Source organism: Ambystoma mexicanum, chromosome 14, assembly GCF_040938575.1.
Source record: "Ambystoma mexicanum isolate Mex_15411 chromosome 14, UKY_AmexF1_1, whole genome shotgun sequence".
In the NCBI taxonomy this organism is placed as follows: domain Eukaryota; kingdom Metazoa; phylum Chordata; class Amphibia; order Caudata; family Ambystomatidae; genus Ambystoma; species Ambystoma mexicanum.
In genome coordinates, this window is record NC_090940.1 from 399854104 (window position 1) to 399879032 (window position 24929).

The following is a 24929-nucleotide window of genomic DNA, read 5'->3' on the forward strand; positions in this document are numbered from 1 at the left end:
CCACAAGCTCAATCAGGGGAGAAGCGCAATAACCTATCCTCTGGTGGGGGGCTGGACACTGTTATACTTACAGAATTGGTGAATGCTTTCAAGCGATTCTTGGCTACTGCAGATGGTAGCAGGCTTTCAGCTAGAGTTCGCGCCATTGCCAGTGAAGCATACCAGGCTAAAGCGATCACGCAAGCATGCGAGGAGAGTGAGCTTCTAGAAAAAGAGCTAATGAAATTGGCAAGCAAAGGCGCGATAGAGCGCAGTGACTGGGCAGCAACAGCTTTCAAAAGCAACATGTTCCTGGTACACAGGAAAGAGAAAGCGAGACCAGTTATCACTCAATGGTGGCTGGTCTACAGGCATTACAAGATGGAAGGAGTGCAGTCCTCAGAGACATCCTCGGAAAGTGAGACTGGCTTGTGAGGTCTGATGATCCAGATTGCCAGGGATCACAGCAAAAGTACCTCATATTCCTATCGGGCGAACAGGTATGGCAATTCAAATGCCTTCCGTTTGTTCTGGCCTCAGTGCCCTGGGGTTTTACCAAAGTCATGAGGCTGGTGGTGGCGGCCATGAGAGAAAGAGATATCTGCATGATCGTTTATTTAGACGATATCCTTATGATGGCAAGCAACAAGCGAGTGCTTATCGCTCATGTTTCTCACCTGAAAGCCCAGGAGTTTGTTGGTTGGAAGTCCCTGCATGCATGTTGCAGCAGTTTACCTTTTTGTTTGTCTCGAAGCTGGTGGGAGAAAAGGGAAAGGACGGTTCTCCCCAGCTGACACGATGTATTCCTTAGTTAAACCAGGAAAGTACACTGAGGCAGAATTGAAGGACATCGTCCCAAAAACGGGGAAATAGCCAATCTGGCATAAAAACCCTGTAAACAGTTTGATGTAGATGTGGCTGAAAGAACAGTTCAAACGATTTGCAGTATATGATGAAGGAAGCAGGGGTAGCAACAACACAGCAGGAAGGCAATGAAGGAAGGAACCAGTGCGGAAGGAAGCACCAAAAGGAAAGCTCGAAAGGAGGAAAGCCAAGGAGTGCAGACAAGTACTGGCAAGAAGGGAAGGAAAACTAGTGTCTTACCCAAAAGAGGCACTCCAGAGGGATGCAACGCAGCGAGCGCAGCTCACGGAGTGAGGAAAAGCTGGAGTCCGGGCACCATCTTAGCACAGGCTAAGGTGGCATCTTCCTCTATCTGTGCAACAGCAACAATTGCGTTGCTGTGACATTATCAACCAGCTGCAGTGGACATCCCAGCTTCTGTCATTCTTACGTTTTCTGAGAAATCGAGAGAAATCTGAGCTGGTCCCCAGAAAACGCTTAGAATTTCTGGGGTTTGTAGTGGACACAATGAGGGTGACTCTGGAGCTTCCAGCCCCAAAATTTAGAGGAATGCAAGAAAGAGTTGAGAGCAGCATTAGCAAAGCCTGTGGTATCTGTCCGAGCTCTAGCGAGGATTGTTGAACTTCTGACAGCCTCCATCCAAGCCATCCTCTCGGCCCTCTGCATTAGCGAGCCCTTCAAAGATTGAAAGTTTGCCACCTGCAAGAAGGTCTGGGATACCATCAGTTGGTGCCTCTTGATCAAGAAGGGAGGATAGATATAGAATGGTGGGTGCAGAACATGGATGCCTGGAACAAGCATGCGATTTTCAGAGATCTCGTCATAGAGCCCGACGCCAGCATAGCAGACTGGGGAGCAACACGCAGTCATCTTCAGATGGGCGGCAGATGGTCATACCAGGAGCCTGTCCTCCTCATCAGTTGCTTAGAACTATTCGCAGGCTCTTTTGCAATACAATCCTTTACCAAGATCAAGGCAGGGTGTTGCATCCTGTTTAGGATGGACAACATATCTGCGGTCCGATACATTAATCACTGGGGAGGGCATTCACTCGCGAATGGTGGTGGAACTAACAAAGAACTTCTGGCATTGCTGCCTCGACTGGAAGATCTCTGTGACAGCAGAGTACCTCCTGGGCGTGCAGAACGTAGTGGCAGACTGAAACTCTTGCTACTGGCATGACTCCAGCACTGGATGCTCCATACAGAGAGGTGTTCGATCGGATGGCAGCACTCTGTGTTCTCCTAGACACTGACCTATTCTCATCCAGGATGAACAAATAGTTACCAATGTTTTTCAGCTGGAGACTGAACCCAGAAGCGCAAGGGGTGGATGGTTTTCTTCAAACATGGTCGAGTGCAAGTGCAAAACTCCTTTCCCCCTTTCATGATGTTAGCCAGGGTTGTAGCGAGGATCAGGAGAGAGAAGGCAGAAGCCATCATAGTAGCCCCGAAATGGAAGTCGCAAGCGTGGTTTCCAGTTCCGATTGAACATTCTTCGGTTGTCCCATGAGTGCTTCCTCTCAGGGAGGATCTCCTGTCGGACCTGTTAGGGAATTATCCTCTGACGAAGATGGGTCAATTACCTCTTCTAGCGTACAGGGTCTTGGGAGCAGAGAGGGTCTGCTGGGCATTTCGGGCCTAGCTGCACAGTTTATCAAGCAATCTTGGGCCCCCTCTAAGCTCAGGAGTTAAGAGGCAGCTTGGAGGAGGTGGTGGCTATGGTGCAGCCAGCACGACCTTCGTCCCGTTTCAGCTGCTTTAGTGCAAGTGCTAAATTTTCTAGCATCCCTAGCCAGATGTGGTAAAGCATTTCGAACGGTAGGGGTCTATAGGTCAGCAATTTCAGCAGGGCACGATGCATTGGATGGGGCCCTTATAGGGAAACACCCTGCAGGGTTGAGGCTGATGCAGGTCATTAAAGTGAGTGCGCCCCCATCCCTAAATACACACAACTATGGGACGTAGGCACAGTCTTGTGGCTGTTTATGAACTGGCCGCATAACACAGATTTGCCAGACCAACAGCTTTTGGGGAAGTTAGCGATGGTGTTTTGCCTGGCGTCCTGTAGGAGACTGTCTGATGTGAAAGCACTCGAAGTGGACAGGAAGACCCTCTGTCTGGAGCGAGTGACCTTCACCATTGCGAAAAGGACTAAGAGCCATTCGCTGGTTATTTCATATCCCTATTTTTAAGATCAGCCTAAGTTGTGCGTTGCAAATTGTGTCAAGGAATACGAGGAAAGGACAGATGAGGTGAGACAGGCAGGAGTGTCGCAACTGCTCATCATGCGCAGGAAGCCATTTAAGGCAGTGGCAGCAGTGACTATATAGTCCGCCGGGTGCAAGAAATCATGTCCCTGGCAGGCATAGATGTGATGCATTCCGGGGAGCATTCAATTAGGGGCACCATGGCGTCCAAAGCTTTTGGAGCCGGAGCAAGTCTTCAAGACATCTTGAAGGCGGTGGATTGGTCCACCAATGCCACTTTTAAGACTTTTTATTTTAAGCCAATAGAGAGTGTGCCAGCGACAGTAGTGAGTAGCTTTGAACAAGCATAATGCTCGCCTCTGGTCTTGTCATAGAATGAAGATTACCCCTGTTGTAGCACAGGGAGTATTGATTCTATTAAAGACAAGGAGGGCAGCATTATCCCACCCAGCGACGCAAAGAATTGGCAATCAGCTATGAAATAATGCCTAGCATGTGTTTATAATACATTGCATTGTATGACCCTCCCTAATGCATGTCTTCTCTGACAGGTGATGACCAGAAGACTAGCTGAGAGTCTGAGATTGGGAGTAGCAGAGTGTTGCAGGCGAAGTTTGCCAGCGTTGACCATGAGGGTAAGCTTTTGTCAGGGAGCACCGGTTCAGTCCAGCCGAGAGCAGCATGTTGGTTTTTCTGTTTGGAGTGTGGTTTTCGTTTCGCAGGATGTCAGTTGGAAGGCATCAAAGAAGAGGAAAGGACCTGGGCAGGAAGTAGCTCATGGAGATCAGAGAGAGAATATGCACTGGGGTTCATGGGATGTGTAATTTTATTGATTTATTTTTCTGTGCAAAGTAAAAAGAAAAAAAACAATGTTATTAAAAGAAATATGAAGATTTAAATCTGCTGGAAGAGTAGAAATAAAGGAAGTTGAAGCATAATGCTTGCCTCTGTGTCTTTAATAGAATGAAGACTCCCTGCAGTACAGCAGGGGTAATCTGCTTTTCCACATCAGTCCTAGTTTGAAGTTCATTTAATTAATGAATATATATGATGATATTGCATGGTTGTTTGTGTTGCCCTAATAACAACGCAATCAATTTCAGCTACTTTGAGCTGGAGCATTGCGATTGTACAGCAACATTATTGGTGTCCCGATCTGCAGCCGAGGCAGAAGCAACCTAAACACAAGTGTTGTACGTGTAGGGCTGAACCCACCCACATGCCAAATCTCAGGTCTTTATCATGTTGGGAAGTATACTGAACATTTGGAATATACACACACACATACCCACATATGATATGATAGGTATGATGATATGATAGGTTATTTATTACGCGCTTAATACCCAGAGGTTTCTAAGTGCGGACTCGGGGATCAAACCTCTGTTGCTCCGTGTCGCCTTGCTTCCAAGGCGAGCATATTGCCCCTGTGCTATCCTCCCGAGACCAGATGGCAGGGCTAGGCATTGCAGACCACTTATCTTTTATACTTTTTACATTGCCTCCACCGTGGAACCTACCCACATGCCAAATTTCAGGTTTGTAGCATGTTGGGAAGTATGGTGAACATTTCGAACGGACACACACACACATATCCACATATGGCAGGGGTGTGCATTGCAGATGCTTAAAAAAGAATATTTCGATAAATGTAATATCTTATACTTGTTACATTGGGCCTCATTCTGAGGTGGGCGCAAAGGGATACCGGGCACCGGTAATGACACCTGTGCCGGTAATCCCTTTGCGCCCTATTCAGAGGTCCCTTGGCAGGTTCCACCCTTAAAGCCTAGTTTTACCAGGCATTATGGACGGGACCCGTTAAGGGATACCGGGGTCAATAACGGTACCACAATATACCGTTAATGCCGCCTTAACCCTTCCCATTGAGCCCTATGGGGGCTTAAATGGGAATGGGGAATGGCTTTTACAATGGGGATTTACCGGTCCCGCCAAGGTCGGACTAGACCGGTAAGTCCCCATTGAACGAGGCCGGACACAGTCCCGTTATTGGTGCTAGTCATGGTGCATATTTTTCCAGATTAATGGTCACACTGACTGGCTACACAGATCTTACAAAGCGTAGTAAGTATCAAAGAGATTAAATCATACTGATTTTTCATGCACACATAACTGTAATTGACTGAGAATAATTGTGTGATATAGATCATTCATTGGGACGTTTTCTGCCCTTCTAGGTCACGTAAAGCTTTGCATTTATTTATTTATTTAGTGGGCATTTGTATGGCGCCTATACACACATGTTTCAAGGCGCCAATGAGAATGAAGGGCGTGGTTACATAATGGCTACGCGTCATGGTTACTATTCTAAGCCCAGGCTTTCAGTGAAGCCTAATTACCAAAATTGAAGACTGCTTTAGTAGATAGATGTACATATTGAATTGCAAGCAAAAGCTATTTTGCGGTTGCTTCTTCTGAGATTGTGGCTTCATAGTCTGTTCAAGCAGAATCCATGAGAGTTATTGCCAAGAGACCGATTTAAATAGTTGTAAAGAGACATATAGTTATCCTTGAACTGGACATTGCACTATTTAAAAAGATATATGTTTTTTGAAGAGAGTGTTTGATAAAAACAAATCTATTTTCATTCTAGTGTCTATATGTTTCTAATAAAAATGTGAAAATACAAAGAGTGCTTCATATTGTATGGCAGATTAAGTATTAATATGCAGATGTATTTATGCCTGATAGGTATATTTGTGAACTAGATTGTATAAAATAAATGTCTCTATACATCTCTGAATTTAAGTTGCCTGCTTAGGAATTCCACAAAAAAAGATAACTCACAACTTTTAAATAATGGCATAATCTCATTTTACTTCGAAAGAGGAGGTGAACATCCAAGGTCCAAGGAAATCTGGAGCCTCACAAGTTCACTGCGAGGAGGAGTAACATCAGATATAAAAATGTAGCTCAGTATTCTAGATCTCGTCATCTCAAAAGGGTGCCTTCAAGCATTGTGACGTAGGCAAGGCTCAGGATCACGTCTGGGCATACCCGTCCCACATGGGGTGACTTTAGCAAAACAAAAAAGTGATGGCTGGAAGGTTCTGAATTATCAAACCACAGGCAGAGCTCTGGGCAGCCCTCCAGACAATCGTTTTTCAGCCTGCCAAGCCATTACAGAAGGGGAAAGACCATATGCAAATCAGGCTTCATCCCACACCAAAGGGCCAGTCCAGCCTGAACTGCTAGGTCACATCCCTCCTGCACGGGAACACAAGCATCCCCAGACATGTTTCGGTCCTGTTGGGCGTCATCAGTGAGGAGTAGCTTGTTGAGCTAAAGACTCTGGTTGAGATTCTAACCTGGGATATAGGCTGGTAGAGAGACACTCCCAGGACCCCCCTTGTTTGTTCAACCATTGTGAGTCCGGTTGAACTGGGCCTTAGGCACAGTTGTTCAAAAATCTGATCATATAACTGCAGACTAACATTATGGACAATGCTTGTAATTGCATAGTCATGCTGATGACATGTAGACAGAGAAATATAACCAATCACGTTTCTAATTGCATCTGCACATTAAATTAAATGATTCAATTCACCTAGTTTATAATTGTGAATCTCTGTGTTTTATATTAAGCAATCAAAAAAGGTCACAACGAAATGTTGCCAGCAAATATTTTCTGAAGCTCAAAAGAGCAAAACTACTGTGCTGTAAAGGCTTGATTCAAAGATCTGCTAACCCTTCTCCATCGCTTCTGGGATAAAAATGTATTGGCCTTCAAAAAAGAAGGGAAATAATATACTTGAGGTTGACATTTGAAAATATCACACATGTTTCTAAATCCGCTGTTTTAACAGCATGTATTGCCACTATTTTTGACGCTCACTGTGATTCAGGCGGTACAGTCGTCAGAAGTGCTGTGTACCATTTAATTACTAGGTGTCGTTCAACTGGGGTGAGAGGGGTGGGGATGGAAGAGAACGGTGACCCAAGGGAAGGGGGATGGTGGGGGAAGATGGTGGGGTGGGAGAGCAGCCTTCAGGCTGCCTGGAGTACAGGCTTGGATTGTGTGATTCAGTCCGCAATCCAAGCAACCTGATTGGCTGGCTCTGCCGTCCGGGTTCTAATTGAATTTAAAGAATTTAAGTTAGTGTAGGGATTTGACTTACTATGCTACATTTGCAAATCTTTGCTTTTTGACAAGATTTCTAGATCAACTGTTTTGCTTCTATCTTAAGTGCAGGGTTCCTCCAAACAGAGCATTCAATAGCGTGCAGGTATTTTCCATTAATAACCTTTTGGCCCACCTTCTTTTCCATTAATACACGGCAAACCTTGTGTGGTGTTTTGGTGATTGGCAGGGATATTGCCATTGAAATAGAAAAGTCAGTAAATTGGTTTTTGGCAGGATGGATTGTTTTTCCATGAGAGTCCAGCTGTGGGATGGGAAGAGTTTTCCCATATGCAGAAGTGGAGGCATCACAAAGCCTGGTCTGGATCACATTCCTCAGTATCTGGGAATCCAACGGGGCCATGCAGCCCGGAGCTTCGTAATATACACATTGGCATCTTCCGGTTCTTCCATGCAGCCCACAGGAATTCTCAAACCATCTTGCATAAGCAGAGAGAGGGAGGGGGAGTGAGCTAAACCGATAGAAAGATTTAAATAATAGCAACATTTTTAAGGGCACCAACCTATCCCCAGAGGGGCAGGTTAAATTTCACACTCACTAATTTACTATCACACACATCTTTACAAAAGCAAATCTGTGTATTCTTTGTTATGTTAATTTCCAAGCTCCTAAAGCCATCCTTGGCACAACAGAATTCATGTCCGAAAAACAGAGATCTGTGGCATGTGGGTGAGAGGGGGTGCTTTTCTGTTTGTGTTAGACTCTGCCACAAAGACTTTGAACACATCGAATGGATGAGTTGAAGATGGTCTGCCGGTTTCTGGATGTATTCCCTAGTCAGGCCTCTACCTGACTTTTGAGTCTTCATCACTATTATTGAATTGGGGAGCAGGGATAGCTCAGTAGTCAGTTCAGGATAGTTGTGCAGGCCTTCGCCAAGAGGAAAGCTAGCCTGGTCATCACATAGTCACATTGTTATACTCCTTTTGTCTTGCCCCATGCTACCTCAGTTGTCATTATTTGATGTCCTTGTTTTAGCATTCTGGCTAAGAGCCAACCTTTTATATTACACATACTATGATAAAGCCTGCTTTAGAATGTTGGACCTCAGTGAGAGGATCTGCATTGCAGAAAAGCTCCCTTTCAAAGGTAGCTGGGGTGGCTTAAAGCTTAGACTCCTCACCTGATCATTGGCAGCCTGCTTAAAGGGGGTTTCCAGCAATGTGCAGGGAGCACATACCCGGATTAAGAGGAAGTAAGTCCTCTAGCTAATCAAAACAAAGAACGCAGACACAGTGCTTCTAAGTCAGAAACACTGATTAGGTGAGAGTAAACAGAGACGTTTTCATGGGAGGGCAAAAGGGGCCCTTGCCCCGGGCTCCCACCTGGGAGGAGGGCCCTACAAGGCTGACCTATCTAAAGAAATCATGTCCCATCGTTTACCTAACTTAAATACCAAATGGTCAGGATATGTTATGGCATGCTGCTGAGAACAAGGCTGACCTATCTAAAGAAATCATGTCCCATTGTTTACCTAAATTAAATACCAAATGGCCAGGATATTTTATGGCATGCTGCTGAGAACAAGGCTGGCCTATCTAAAGTAGTCATGTCCCATTGTTTACCTAACTTAAATACCAAATGGTCAGGATATGTTATGGCATGCTGCTGAGAACAAGGCTGGCCTATCTAAAGAAGTCATGTCCCATTGTTTACCTAAATTAAATACCAAATGGTCAGGATATGTTATGGCATGTTGCTGAGAAGCTACACCTATTAGCTATCTGTTGTTAACAAGTACATTCTGCTCAGAACACTGTCTTCATGTGCAAGATTATAATACCAAATTCCTTTGCCTTTGCTATATCTGAAGTTGATAAACCTGCATGTATAAGCCCTTTCTTTTGTAACAACAGATGCCATTATCAATAATGTACCTGCACCAGATAGTGGTTGCTATAAAAATGATCATAGCATAGCATCTGGTTTGTTGTAAAACTGCAGCCACCTCCAACGATGAGCATTAAGCACAATCACGAGAGGTGTTTAGGTATCTACATTCAAGACTGTGGAGCCAAAGCAATCGTGCTTGTATCCTGGCATTCACAGCAGACGATACAGTGATCCTGAATAAATCATCTTATTTCACTGGCAATACTCTGCTATTTTATGTGTAGGATTGGTCTTCTCATATGCTGGTGGCATTGTTTAGTCCATTTCCTGATTTCTTTTTATGTAGGCCATTTGAGCGGAAGGGGTTCTGGAGAGAAGACATCGGGCCAGATATCGCAGGCCTTTTGCAAGCACTTTTGAAGGTCTGCTCAGCCGAGATTATTTTTACCGGCAACATTTTTACCGGGATTTTATTACCTGATACCGTCTACTTATTTGACACAAAAACAGTTTGCTTTTTTGTACAATTTAAAGGTTCTCTGCACATTTATAAATAACCATTTCACAAGCCTGTGTTTTTAACATATTTAAAGCTTTAAAATATAAAAGAAGAAAAACAGATGAAATCTTTTAAGATCACATCAATTGGTATCCTGGCACTTATTTACTACACATGATGTTGGAGACAATGAACCTAGAATCATTCCCATATTGCATAAGATGCTTCTATAATATTTTATTTTTAAAGTCTGTCATGTTAAGTTATGTGATTTGTGTACTTTACAAGTTACTTCTCTAAAATGGGATTATTTTAGTTAATGTTAGGTACTGGAAAAAAAGTGGTAAATTGTGTAAATTAAAGAGTTGTCGGAAATCCCAGCTTCACTGCTTAACCAATGTGTTATCCTCGGCATCTCATTTAATCTTGTAATACCTTACCTGTCAAAATCCTCAATCTCTAACCCCTTCAAAATTGTAGTCATTTAGAGTGATTTCGTTCTCATGATATGATCTTCAACAAAGCATCACACATGGTTTCACTGGCTATGGTGTTGCTTCCTCTATGGCAATAGTGAGCATGGATACATTACACATAAGAGTCACTTGTTTCTTTGCTCTCTAACAACAACACACATTAAAAAACCACTGCCCTCGTCTAATCTTAGACCATCGACATACAGACACCTTCCTAGTAGATTCTAATCTGCATCAACTATCTACGCTACGGTAGGTGTAACTTGCTCCTTGCTTCCAAGTGGTCTCCTCTATCCATGCTTGAACACTTTTGTATTCTTTGAAGCAGCTAATCTGAGTCATCTTTTATTCTGGATTACGAGCACCTTTTTCATACGATCTGTGTGCTACATTTATACGATGGCCAGCATAGCTTCTTAGTGTCTGCTATTGATGAAGTGTCCTGTACCTGTGCAAGAACACAAGTGCCCTGGTCGATGACTGCTAATGTTGGCATTGAAATGCTACTTGATTATAATTCTGATTGCAGCAAGAATTTAGAAGGTAAGGGTACTGAAAGTGAGTTCTCAGCCTTAGGTTTATTGTTGCGATTAAGCATATCAATCTTTGGGTTGTGATCATGCAAAGGGGGGGTGAGACCAGATATTGTGGATCCCTTAATTCGTTTGGATCGATTGAGGGGGGCACCAAAGGTGTCTGTGCCCTGGGCCCCAAAATTGCTCAAGATGGCCCTTTGAGCAAAGAGTATGTCCTGAATAAAACATATAATCCAGATATCTCAAAGCTCTTCTCCCAACCTAATCTAGGCTACACCGCATACTCATGATGACAGCCTAAACTACTAGACCAGAAAGACTGCAGCCTTCACTCCTACCTCGTTCTCTTTACACTTGCCCTGGCATCCACCCTAGCTCGTGTGCCACTTGCACTGGCCAGAATATTCCACGTATCCTAGTTAAAATGTCATATGTCTCTTGTATTTCTGTGACTAGATCTGTAACACAAGTCTCTTGTAATGACTAACACTGCACTTCTCCTACCACCTTCTGTCTTCTTCTGGCCTGATAATCGTGATTTATCTGTTTCTTGTAACAATTGTTGTACAATCAAGCAAAAGCGCCCAGATACCTCCGGGTTCGGTGCGCTATGCAAGCAAATAAAGTAAACTAAACTAAACTAAACTAAACGGTTACTCCACTATGTTGACGACTCATATTGTTCTAGAAAAACCTTAGATTCACGTAAGAAAGAAAGATCGTACACCCTTAAATATTACATAATATGACATAATGTAGCATAGAATAACAGCCCAGAGGGAATTTTTGTGATAGCCGAACAGCACAGAGGAGAAATCTTTAATTGCGGCAGACATTTATGCTAAAATATCTAGGCAATGAGACCATTTCGACATCTGAAAACTAGTCCCCACTCACTAAACAGGGATAGTATTAATGTGCGGTTGGGGGGATTTCAGCTTTACTCAAGGTGATACATTAGACAGACCTCTGTGAAGTAAACATTTAACAGACAATGACGGCTGTATTAGTGGTGATATGTGTGAAAGACACTTGGTGATTAGCAGATTCCTGCCAAACCTATTGGCCTTAGAGAAGCAGTTTACTTTTGATTTAACTTAATACAAATCTCCACAGAGAGGAAATTATGCACTGACTACATAAATAGGTGAGGTGGTTGTCTCTCAGATCATGCAGATACTGCAATTATTTTACTTTTCAAATGGGGTGGGACGATGAAGAGAAGATGACGATTTCATAATTTCTTGTCATCACATTGCGCATTTCTGGCTTATCACCAAAAGTAAATAGAGCTTCATATTAAGTAGGATGATGGTTCTGTATTATACCTTTTCTCTTTCTGGGACATGTTGAATGTTATGATGAGGAGAAAGGTATTTAGATATTACTGTCACTCTAATGAATTCAGCAAACAAGCACTGGATGGTGTGTGTTGAACGTGACTTAAAATCCAGAAGCAAGCAATGTTACAAGACCCTTTGAAGATGGATGGCTATCCGCAGCCAGGAACACACTAGATGTCTTATTGACCCAAAATGCTGATAAATATGTCTTCTTTTCAAGACAGGCATTTTCAGGCCATGGGGAAGGGCAGGAAAACTGCTTGCAAGTAGATTGAAGCAATGTATGCAGACTCCTGCCCCAACTGCCAGTACTTGTATCTGTGTGAATTATCAGGATTCTAACTAAGCACAAAAGTGGGAGGAAAGGATGCGATGGGCTAGGTCACGTCAACCAGTAATTTTGACTTACTCATAAATCCCGTCCCCTTTCCTGCACACTTATTGGAGATGATAAAGCATAGAGAAAGCTATATTGAAGACAAGACAACTTAGATCCTGACGGAAGAAGAAAGAAGTCTGGCCAAAAGTGTTGTGTAGGACAGTCTGTACAAATGACCATCGGCCCTTTAGATGGTACGTAGAGAGTAGTCCCTGCAAAAAGTGTGCAGTGTAGACCATTTTACTCCTTTCCAGAAGTCCTCTAGAGGTACATGCCCATTGAATGTCATTGATGCTGCCTTTGCCTTGACAAAATATTTATGTAGCCCCCAGGGAGGGTTGCCTTTGATAAAGTATAAACTTCCAGATTGTAATTCACTATCAACCTGGTAATGGTAGGCTTGGCCAGCTTTGATTCAGTGGTAAAACCATGATAGTCCACAAAAAGGTGATTCAAGGACTTAGCCACCTTAGTGGGTTGAAGGAAGATTTGTAACGCCCTGGTCATGCCAAGATTTTGGAGAGGCCCTTTGGCATCAGAAGAAGGATCTGGAAGAAAGAAGAAATGGTTGCTCCCCTGATTTAGGTAAAAATTCAAGACCACAGTGAACAGAAAATAAGGATGAGCACAGAGAATAATTTTATCTCAATCGCATGTTAGGAATGTGGCCCCCAAAGGCAAGTCCTGGTTGTACGGTTTCTGTGAGCAGAAGTCATTGTGAATCTGGAAATCCATTTCCAGGGTGTGGATTTGCTATTCACTGAAAACATGGGCTCAAAGGGTCTGCACATCGTGGCTGAGAGAGTGATGTCCACGATCCATGACAGGCGGGGGACTTAATCTTAATGTAGATCACTGAAGTTTTGTTTCATAATTAACAGACCAGGAGGGCTTTTGGTCCAAGCTATAAAGCAATGTGCTCAATTGTTTACTGACACACCAATGATAGAATCTAGTACACTTACTGCAGTTTTGGCCCTTAGTAGAGTCCCTGGACTTAGACAGAAGGTGGGAACTCAAGCACAATTTTCATTTGGAACCAACATGAATTTAGCATTCAGTTTGTCTTAGCACCCCAAAGAAGGATCTCATAACAGGTGCAGTCAACACTTGGAGCAGGTACACGTTCACCTTGTTGCATATGGACCATTGATAAGGAAATGACAAGGAGGCAGCAAGGCCTGCGGTGTGGACAGTTAACATGAATAAGGTGGGGTCTGGGAGCCTGCAAAGAATTGAAAAGAGAAGAGAGAATAAGCCCATGGCTTGTATCGGGGGAGCAGACCAGCCCACACCATGGAAGAAGTCCATTATGCTTTGGTTGGTCATAGACAAAGATGTTTCCTGTTGGTTATGGAAATGTGTCTGTCATTGTGAAAGGCCCCTGAGGACTAGAGGAGGTGTCTGCTGTGGACCTCCCTTTGTTGGATTGAGCAGGAGGCTCTACGTGAAATGATAAGGTTGTGTGTGCTTGAGCGGAAGTAGCATCCCTCATTGGGGATAAGGTTATCCTCCTCTTCTTCTTGTCCAGAGATTCAAAGGATTATTCTAGCCGGGCCAACATTTTTAATCTGACAATCACTGTGCCCTTAAGATTTCCCCTGAGAGACTTGAGATTCTTGTGAAGCAATGTACTGTGACCAGGTGACGCAGCAAGAATGATCTCAGCAGATTGGTTGAGTGAGACGAGATGTGCATGTGTACCATATAGGGGGAGGCAGCGTATCGGCAGGTGCAGGATGTGATGGTTTTGCACCACTAGCCAGTTAAGCATCCCGAGTATTTTATGAAGGTCCCCTACGCCTGGGAAAGGACTGATGGATACTAGAATATCTGTCAGGGATCTTGGCCCGAAGGCTGGGTGAAGGCAATCAAAGCCACACCTTGGTTAGACCCTTGGAAACCGGCCATGATGAGCCCTCATCATGAGCCCAGGAACTGGTGGCTTGTGACACACGGGATGGCAGAAAGGACCCTTAGGAGTTTGGTTAGTCATCTGAAATGATTCATCCTACGGGGTCTGGGGGGAGGGCAGCTTCAAATAATGTACTTGCTTGTCTGTTTTTGGTGTTGTAGGGGGAAGCATTATGCCCAAGGTCGCTGGTGGAAAACTTTATCCCAGCCTCACATCTTGGAGGGAAGTATGAAGGATGAAAAAGAGGGACAACATATGCAGTCCCATATGCAGTCCCACCAAAAAAGGCTCGAGGTCGGTGGTCAGTCAAAAGACTGAAACAAAAATCTCGAATTACAATAATCTCGAAAAAAAAATATCGATTTTTTTTATTTATTTATTTAATTATATGCTTTTTTGGGGTCAGGTAAGTAAAACAAAGGGGTAAAATAAAAAAAAATTAAAAAAGGGGGGATGGAGTGGAACCCCCCCATTTCGAACAAAAAACGTCATTAAAAAAAAAACTCGACTTTTTTTTTTTCGACCTTTTCATTTTGAGATTTTTTTTTCGGGATTTGTTTTTTCGGTTTTATGACTATAAACCGATGATCCAAAAACAGAAACAAATGTATTAGCACAGAAGGAAAAGCCATGCAGCTGCTGCTCGATGCCCCTGCCACGTCCGCATCGAGAAAAGGGCAGGCAGTTGTGGCTGGGATTATAAACAAAAAAGAATCCTGAGCAGGGGTTACTTTGTTAAGACATTTCCCAACGAAAGTGCTGGTTCATAGAAATTCCTGTCTGTGTTCTATTGCAACCGTTAGCTCTTTTGTAAAGATTCTGTAGAATTTGCCATGGCCCATTTTGTTTTGCAATAGGATTGAAGCCTTACCGCCGCGTTGCAGCAATCCTAAATCTGTGCCAATTCAACTGAAATATAGGCACAATGATTTGGGCCAAAATATATGCAACATGCTTAAACCAAGTGATGCCAAGCCTGTGATTACTAGCAAGAGTGACCTCACAGAGAAATTGCAAGCTGCCTCAAGGGCAAGCCTTCCTTATGAGTAGAGTCTAAAACGATGGTCACACACAACTTGTCAACAGGTCTCTGAGCTAAATGGTTGATGGTGCAGCTAATATCTGATTCTAAGGCCTATGGGAACAGCTTACCTCTAAAGAGTGCTTGTAACAGAGCGAACAGCACTTACACATGCAAACAGTATTCATTATGGTGGACCGAGTCCCAATGAGGCCTCTATACTGGTTTGCCCCTTGAAACACCACAAGGGCAACACAAACAAATTAAAAACACCGACAATCTGTTTGAGCCCGCAAAACTATCAACATTGGCAATCTTGGTGCATATAGGTGAGTAGGGTTGGAGTTAGCTCTAAATATCCTAATTGCTCAAAGTGTGAAGATTCCTTAGAATGGAATACTGCCTATGATAAGGAGTATGACCTCTGAGTGCATGATCAACAGAACTAGAAAGAAAGATAAAGAAGCGTGCCAAACATAATGTAGGCAGCAGACTTGAACATGTAGACTGGAAACAAACATGAAGCCAACACTGAAATGAAACTAGTTCTGGGCTAAGAGATATTTTGATGGACTCCGATGCAGCACGATTTGGCATTCTACTTGTTTGCCGCTGTCTCTCTGAGACTTACCTTCGGAATCTTTGCAAACTTTCCAAATCTAGTGTCTCGAATACTCGTTATGTCCAGAAATTCAATTTCCTGAAATGAAAAAAAAGATGTTCAAACACAACCAGCTTCAAAATTGCCCATTGTTTCACAGTCTGCTCCAAAGTGTTGCCCAAAAAATGTTCATCCTACTATGCTAGTATCAAGTACTGGACCGGAAGTGTGACTCATTGTCCTTTCAGCATGTATTTTTGGGGGAATAAGCAAAGAAAACAGAGGAATGAAGGAAATCATTGTTGGCTACTCACTCTGTTGGCCATGTGATAGGGTCAGGGATACAAAATGAATATGATTTTCCCCTATGCATATATAGGTTTACTTGCTGACTGTGAGGTGTTCCCTAGTTAGTGGCAGCTTTTGATCAATCATCCCTGGTATCCCCCACTCTTTCCATTCCTCTACCCCTACCCAACCTATTTCCATGAGTCCTTTGGGTTGATTCTTGGGACATATATGGACAAAGTGCCCTGCCATTTTTCCCTGCATGATAAACAGGTGGGGATGGTAGTGGGAAGGGGTTTTGCCCTGCTATCAGGTTCTTTGGTTAAGCCACAAGGTTTCGAGAGGGTGGGGGGGGGGCTATTGGCTGCCTGACTACCCCTTATTTATTTTTCATTACAAAGGAAGGTGGAATCTCTCGATCCTTGACAGGGGAAGGCTGAATGTCCCTAACAGGGGTCTGGAATCTCATCTGGGTTCGGGAGGCTTCCCATGGTGTTGTCGGAAAATCTTGAAAGCCTAAGCTTAGATCTGGGTGATTTGGATGGCTGTCTACATAGATGGTTGATGTTGTTGTAAGACAACTCTCTGGGGACAGGGTGGTATAACTATCACTTCTCGGCAAGGTCATGTCTTCCTCCCTAGCCATTGGTTTACAAGATTCTGAATTCTTCTGGCTAATTCCATTGGGGTCTTATTTAGGAGCAATTGGGCTTTCCAGAGTTTCCTCTGAAATAAAGACTCTGTCTGTCTGACCTTTACCAAGAGGGCTGTTTATATTTCACTAAAGTTGTAGTTCGATTCGCATTGATTAACTGATAGGAAAGTTGTAACTCTTCCTTAGGTAGAGGGGCTAAATAACAGGTTTTATGTTAGTTGTCCCAGGGGAATTGGGTTGGCAACCTCTCAAATGTATAAATGAAGCTCCCAAGTCCTCCCCTTCTTGATATGGTTGTAGTTCTCTGAAAAGGAGGCCTCGATTCCCAGGACCACAACTTAAGTGATCAAAGCTCTCCTGATGAGGTTGTGTGCCATTGCCTGGTTGTCAATAATTCTCTTTAATAGAGTGGAGAGAGAGAGGGTGGGGATGCCATATTTAAACCTGAGACCCCGCAAGCAATATCCCCATGATCACTAATTTCGGGTTCTGAAACAAATTTGGATCATACAAAGTTGAACTTCTCATCCTCCTCGGATCCTCTAGGGAGTTTTCTAGCACAGTTTGTTTCTGAACTGCACCTAGTTAGGGATTAATACCTAACTGGCATATAGAGGCAGATTTGTCTATAGGTTTAGACATGGAGGGGCATAGGGGCCCGACTGTATCTCAGCCATTCATATCCCACTGCTGACACCACTTGTGGTAAATCAGACATAGGAGACGGACTAGAGAACATGTTTGAACATGAGATTTTTATTGAAATAAAGAAAGCCTCCCGTGAACCCTACTTCTAGTATAGTGTACCTATTCTGAAAAACAACAAACGGGTGCTCATCAGGACGTGTTACAAAGAAACTATGTTCTCTGTCAAAACAAATTTGCTATCCTAACATCTGTGCTACCACTATGAAATAAAGCAAGACAATATGAATGTTAGCTTAGGCTAGGGATACTCCCCCTTAGGTAGATTAGTTATTGCTGGTTTCCTGGCCTCACCCCACTGCCCCGGAAGAGTTTGCTAAGTTTTCTCCAATTAGTGGCATGTTATGATAGTTCCTAGAAAAACAAGTCTCCCAGCTTTCGTTTTGGTCATAACAATGGCTTTTTCAATCAGTCTGAACAGTTCTTACTTTCTCGTGTCTCCTGGGATATATTCACCTTATTAGACATACTAGGTTCTTTTGACCTGGGTAGGTTGGTACTCACAAAAACAAAGTTCTCTCTTTCCCTCTTCTGGGGTTATGTTTTTTGGCATTTGTATAGCGCATTTTACCATTGATATGCTTTCAAAGCGCTGTCGGTTGAATGCCCTCTGGGACCGTAGTCCAGGTCAGTGGAGAGAGTAGTGTACTAAGAGTGCTTGGGTGCACTTGGTATGAGTGCAGCCAGGGTGGATTAAGTGGTGTGTAGCTGCATTCTAGAGCTAGGCGTCGTGCAATGGTTGTGTGCGATCAGTAGAATATATGCAGAAAAGCCAATTGGACTTGGGTAGCTGCATTCTGGCAGCGGTGGAGTTTGCGAATGGGATTATGTGTACAGCTATGCCGACATTTGTGGGTTATAGCTGTGCTCTAAAGACTGTTGAGATATATAAGAATGTATGCAGCAAGCCCAAATTAATCGAGGGCTATATTTGCATTCTATTGTTTGTTGGTGCAGAAAAAAGAGTTAGCCTATTGTTGTGTTTCCATGTCTGTGTGAATTCAAGGGGAACCCTGTTACAGATAAAGGTTCTCCCTGTGTTATGTTGAGTATGCAATTGCTTATTTGCTTAATTGCTCTGTTAGACGATGACAGCCAGATCTTGCCCAAATCATATTGTTTCAGTATAGGTGCTACAGAGAGGCCCCCGGTCGATAATTCGGCTAAATATATTCCCAGATAGGTAGGATAAGCAAGGATATAAGTGCTAGGAGGCCTGTGATATGTAGTTCTGCTCAAAGATATCCAGATGAGTAAGATTAGCAAGATGGGCATCTCCTGGACTGATAGCGTAGCGCATATCTGGAGGGGGCAATGATCTAGTTCAGTCATGGCATTGGTACATAAGTGCTATTAGTGATTGGGTTACAAATCTAGCACTGTCGATCCAGGTAATTGGAGATAGATATCTCTTGGCCTCATAGTGTAGTGAATACCTGGTGGAGGAAGGCCAAGATTCAACTCCATCATTGCATAAGTATATGAGTGCTACTACGATTCGGGTTTCAAGTCTAGGGGAATGGCTCCAGATTGTTGGAGGTAGATATCTCCTGGCATGAGAGCCTACTGAAGGGCACATATTGAAGGGTTTATCAAGCCATTTCTTGGATGTGGTGGTAATTTGAGTGGTCAGGGTGGTCCGTTATGTGTTTATGGGGAAGAGCAAGGTTTTGAGCGCCTTCCGGAAAGCCATGTAATCTTGGTTGTGTCTAATGTATGGAGGCAGTGCGTTCCACGAAGTTGGCACCAGAGTTGAGTAGGCAGACCCTCTGATCCTGACCGAATTTGAGGCGGGACCACTAGGAGGAGGGCTGTGCTTGACCTTAGGGTGTGGGTTGGGTGGTAAGGCATGATCCTTTCTTGTAGGTATTTGGGGCCTGCTTTGTGCACCGCTCGGTTAGTAATACACAGGATTTTGAAGGTGGCCTAACGTCCTATTGCGAGCCAGTGTAGGGTGCAGAGCAGAGGTGAGATTTGGTCCCTACGTCCCAGTGCAAGAAGCAGTCTGGCAGCTGAGTTTTGGACTCTTTGGATTTTGTTTAGTTGGTAGTACGGTGCACCCAGCTAGAGGGAGTCTGGATATGACAATCGACATAAATGCAGCCAGCGTTTGGGGTAGGTGAGGTAAGGGAAGATGCACTTCAGAAGCCTACGGTAGAAATGACAGGATTTAGATGCATTTTTGATGTGGTGAGACAGAGTTGGATCCGAGTCCATTGTGCAGCCGATGTTTTTGACAGTGGTGGTGGTCGGGAGTGGAGAAGGGGGTGAGTGAGGGTGGCCAGGGAGTCAATGGGGGGGATAGAGCAGTTTTGCCACATACCATGATCTCTGTTTTCCCTGGGTTCAGAAAGAGATGTTTAGTCGTCATGCAGCGCTCAATATCAGTGAGACATGCTGCTAGGTCAGGGCAAGGGTGGAGGTCGATTTAGGAATTCTCAAGATGATTTGTGTGTCATCCACATAGTTAAATCAGGTGAGCCGATGATCCTGGGCAGAGGGGTCATGTGAAGTTTGAAGAGAAGGGGTGAGAGGCAGGTGCCTTGGGGTACTCCAGTGTCCAATGAGCGTGCATTGGAGAAGAAATGGAGGAGGTGGATAATTTGCTGCTTATTAGTGAGGAATGAGGTGATCCAGGTGCCCGCTGAATCTCATATTCCTAGTGAGTATAGTCTGTCAAGGAAGATCATGTGGTTAATGGTGTCAAAGGACGGGAGGATTGCTCTGTGGCAACACGCGGCTCTTGAAAGCAAGACCACGCTGAGCAAACACAGGTTTGAATCCCGGACCCATGCTTGGCAAAAAGAAACACAAGCATGTTATAAATAATCTGTCCTTCCACATTGAAACTAGCACATAGATACCTACGGGTTATGTGTACTGTAAATAAATGCAAAAACAAAATTAAATACATTTTTAAAAACACTGCCAAGAGGTCAAGAAGAACAAGGTCTGCGTATCCTTCTGAGTCTGAAGTGACTTTGAGGTAATCCCGGACAGAGATCAGTGTGGTTTCTGTTCCGTGGTGTGGACGGAAACCTGATTGCATGGGGTCTAGGAGATTATTCTATTCCAATATCAAAACCATTGAGCTGTGAGTATGCAGTGCAGTCAATAAGCTTTGCCAAGAATTGGGTGTTGGAAATAGGCCTCTAGTTGATTGGTAGGAGAGGGTTGAGGGATGCTTTTTTTCGAGAAGAGGTTTGACATGTGCAGTTTTGAAGGGTTCTGGGAAGTTGCTGGAGGTGAGGGAGTCATTAAGAATGGACCTCGCCAGTTCTCCTGCACAAGTGGAGGTGAAGATTTCTTTGAGGCAAGAGGTCAGACAAGGGTCAAAAGCAGAGAAGGAGGGTCGGCTGTCAGATAGTAGTTTGACAAACTCCTCGCTCGAGATAGGGTTGAAAGAGCAGAACAAAGGGTTCTCAGGGATTTGGGGGGAGAGGGTTGATTCTTGTAGGGTTGGTGTTGGGTAGGAGGACAGGTTGGAGCGTTTGGCATTGAGGGTGGCCGTCATGTCTAGGGCTGTTTTGTGGAAATTTTCAGAGATGGAGTTTCAGAGCGTTTGTGAAGAGGCAGTCGGTGCTGCGGTGCAGGAAGGGTTCAGGAATTCTGTGATGATCATGTGGAGCTCTTTAGTGCTGCTACGGCAGCTCAGGATCCTTTTATTACCATAGGCTTTTTTGGCCTTTTGGATCTCTGATTTGTAATTTCGGTGATGGTGGGCGAATACTGATTTGCTTTCCGGGGTTCTGAAAGCTCGCCTTTTGCACTCAAGGGAGTGGTATGCAGGTAAGGGGGTTGCAGCAGTGGTTCAGGAAAGGGCAAGACGTGCCATGCTGAGAGAAGTGAAGGGAGTGGCCCGGGGCAGTTTTCTGGTAGTGGTCAGTGTGTTGGAGAGGATGGGAGGTTGGTGGGCCATGTTTGTCGAGGGAGGTATGGTCAGGGCAAGGGATGTGGAAGTAGCACCAGAGTTGGCAATGGGGTTAGGCCTGGAGAGGGGTGGGGTTGGGCATTAGCTGTCGCAGCACTGCTGGGAATTCTCTGAGGTGGTGTTGGTGAGAGTGTGGGACGGGTCGAAAATGTATCTGAGGGAGGGTGTGTGGTTGGAGGTTACGGCAGGAGAGCTGGGGCATTTGGGCTGAGGGGGATCCACTCGTATGAGAGATAGATGGAGTTTGGCACAAGGTGGTCCCTGGTGTTCTAGCTGTGGGAGCGCGGGACAGGAGCGGTGCATGGGAGGTTCAGGGTGTGTTCCCGAATGTAGGCGTGATAGTTTTACTGGCAGTGGGGCAATGTTTTTGGAGCACCAGAGGGCTCACTGGTCTGAGAGGTTGGGCACTGAGAATCTGTGGGTGGGAGAAGGCTTTCCACCTGGGAAGGTTGGATAGGGAGGTGGGAGAGTGGGAGGGGATGGGCAGGGGTTGCTGAGAGAGGTGCAGGATTTAGTTGTTTCTGGGTGCGCCAGAGAGCCCCTCTGGTCTGAGAGTTGGAAGGTGGGTGCTGAGAGGTTGTGGGAGAGGTTGTGGGAGGCTGTGAGGTCTTTGGAAAGGTGGGCAGGAAAGAAGGATTGGAAATTAGTAGGGGGTCTTTAGGTGGGAGGCAGGCAGTGGATGAATCTTGGTGGGCCAGAGAGCTCCTCTGGTCTGCAAGTTGGAGAGTGTGTGGTGCTCAGTGGTAGCGTTGGGTCGGTACATGTGTAGGCTTCGAGTGGAAGGGTTGGAGGTGAAAAGGTTTTGCGGCATGTGATATCCGTTCACGAATGTGGGTGCGAGGGTGAAGTATGTAGGACGGATGGGGTGTATTCCGGAATGCCTGAGGGCTCCTCTTGTAAGTGAGTAGGGAGATGTGTGGTGAGTGACAGTGTGTGCGTGAATCTGGGTGACCGTGGTACTGATGGATGGGAAAAAGGTGTGGAAGTTGATCTTGGTTGTGGCTGTGTCCGGCTCAAGTGTGTGCTGATTGCCATGGTCGTGTTAGGGTTTGGCTTGAAGGTGAGCGGGATAGAGGGGGCATGGAGCATCTGAGATTGAGACTACCGTAAGTGAGAACAGCTAAATTTGAGAGAAACTGATTAATGCGTGAAGACGCCTAGATTTGAGACAACAGCAGCTAGTATAAACAGCTAAATTAGACACAATAGCAGTAAGTATAACTGGGTTGAGATACCTGGCTATTGGGAGAGTGCCCAAATTCAACACATTGGCAGCAAGTATAAACAGTCAAGATGAGACCACAACAGCAGCTTTAATATGCTGGATTTGGGATATCTGGCTATTGCGAGAGAACGCTCAAATCGGAGACGACAACAGCAAGTGTGACCAGCTAAACTGCACAAACTGCAGCTACTATACAGATTGAGAGAGAGCACTCACATTTGTGATGACAGTAGTTAGTGTAAACAGTCAGATTGTTAAGTAGGGCCACAGGAGTGGCAGAGATTTAACAGAGATAAGACTGGAGGGAGAAACGCCCAATGTGGGGACACAACAGTAAATGCAGGCACACCCAGGTTCGGGATACCTGGATAGAGGGAGAAATGCCTACAATCAGCACTCCATATAAGGTGGGGTGTGTGATCTCAACATATAAAATGGGAACAGTAGTTCACCCAAGGAATATTTAAAACAATACAAAGGGAAGCCCAAGGTGCTCCCAGCCACACATCACACATCTGTGGGTAACAAATGATGGAGGAAAACATGACTCCAAAAATTAAGTTTGGAGGGACATACAAATGACTCCCAGACCAGAGTAAAAGAAAGGGTGAGTGGGGAAAAAAGTTTCCCACTCATCAGGAACATAGAAAATAAATCCACAAGCCCAGCAACAAGTGCTGGGGTCTCATAAGTGATGGAGATTTAGCATAAATTGAAAAATCATTTGTTCAGGGACACTGTTAGACTGGATTTCTATACTCTAGCCTGGTGGACACATGTATAGGAGGCCAACCAAGTTAGGGAATAGGGACACAGAAACTGGTGCAACCTGTTCCGGTAGATGAATGCAACTCACACTGATGCAGCACTCCTCTAGGCAGTGGACCAGATGCAGGGATGATAGTCACCCGTGAAAGGCAACACAAAGGGACACAGGTGTCGCGGTCAGAGTCAGCCTCTGATCTGGGGTCCTGTTGAAGCTGGAATGCTGACATTTTGCAGAGGGACTATTGTAGCTGAAACACGGGACCACAACGTCTCCACCGCTGTTGCCAAAACTGACATTGATCAGTCTAAACGATGGTTGCAGGAATGCTTCTGAAGACTCCAGATGGATGGGTACCAAGCAGGTGTTGTAATGGTTGATCCTTGTCACAAATGTGCCACTGGAGCACCAATTGCCACCCATTGTGGACTATTTGGGACTCAATCATCTCCATAATCCTCCTGGGATAATACTGATTCATATTTTTGTCTTTTTTCCGTATGCAAGACTTCAGAAATTCCTTATTTAATTTCACAAACTCTGTGTCCCATAATGCACCTTGTGGCAGTTCTCATTCCCTGATTATTCCTAAGAAGCAGTCTTAGAACTACAATCCCCAGAGGCTTAGAGATCCGTGCTGCTTTCACTTTCCCCGGACCATAGAGGGAGGAGGCAGATTACCTTCAGGTGTGCTGCTCCGGGTGCTGCTAATGAGCCTGCTTCAGCCCAGGGCAGGTCAGTATTTAAGCATCTGACTGAAGGGCAGTTCCTTGTTATATGCCCATAGTCCGTGTTACCTGACTTTAGCATCCAAGTTTCCAGTCCTGAGTTTCCTTGTTATCCATCTGGAGTCCTGCCCTGGTTATTGCAGTTCAGATTTACAGTTCCTTGAATTCCTTGTTACCAGTGTGCAGTTCAGTCCTTGTTTTCCTAGTCCAGAGTTTCAATACTGAGTTTTCCTGTTCCTGGTCTATAGTTTAGTCTGCTGTTCCTTGATATCGGTCCTTAGTTTCTAGTCTGTTGTTCCAGTCTCCCTTACCATTGCACTTGGATTCTTGTCTTCTTCCTTTCCCTTTTTTATCTTGTTCTCTGTCCTGAACCTTGGTTACTTTGACTTCCTATTCTTCCCTGGATACCTCTGTTACTGTTCTTGTAGTCACTTTTGCTTGTGTGATTCCTTTGTTCATAGTTTAGCTGCTGGGGTTCCCAGCAGGCAATCTCTGCCCCTTTCCTTAATCGCGTTTCAGTATTGTACCTTGTGCCAGATTGTTAACAGTGTGCTGCTTCCTGCTTCAGGAGGCACTCATTTATGCCAAATCTCCCTCACAGGAGGCACTCATTGTTCAGTTCCTGTTGGACCGCTACTGGCTTAGGTCTTGTGAGTACTGTTGTTTGTGCCTTATGGACAGTAGACAGACACCTACTCCTGCTGCCCCTTTCCATGAGCATTCAGAGTGGTGCCCTGTAACAGTAACCAGCTCAGAAGGCAAGAGTTTCACAAGACCCGGTGGGAAACTCTTTCCCCATTTTGTGTACACCTC

General features: G+C 44.7%; 1 protein-coding gene across 1 annotated transcript in view; it reads right to left on the reverse strand.

Moving 5' to 3' along the window:
- PLCB2 (phospholipase C beta 2) overlaps window positions 1–24929 on the reverse strand; it is a 1211696-nt gene that overhangs the window by 821930 nt on the left and 364837 nt on the right. Inside the window, exon 3 of the mRNA XM_069637528.1 lies at window positions 15849–15917. Within this exon, the coding sequence (XP_069493629.1) occupies window positions 15849–15917 (69 nt within the window). The remainder of the gene's footprint in view (window positions 1–15848; window positions 15918–24929) is intronic.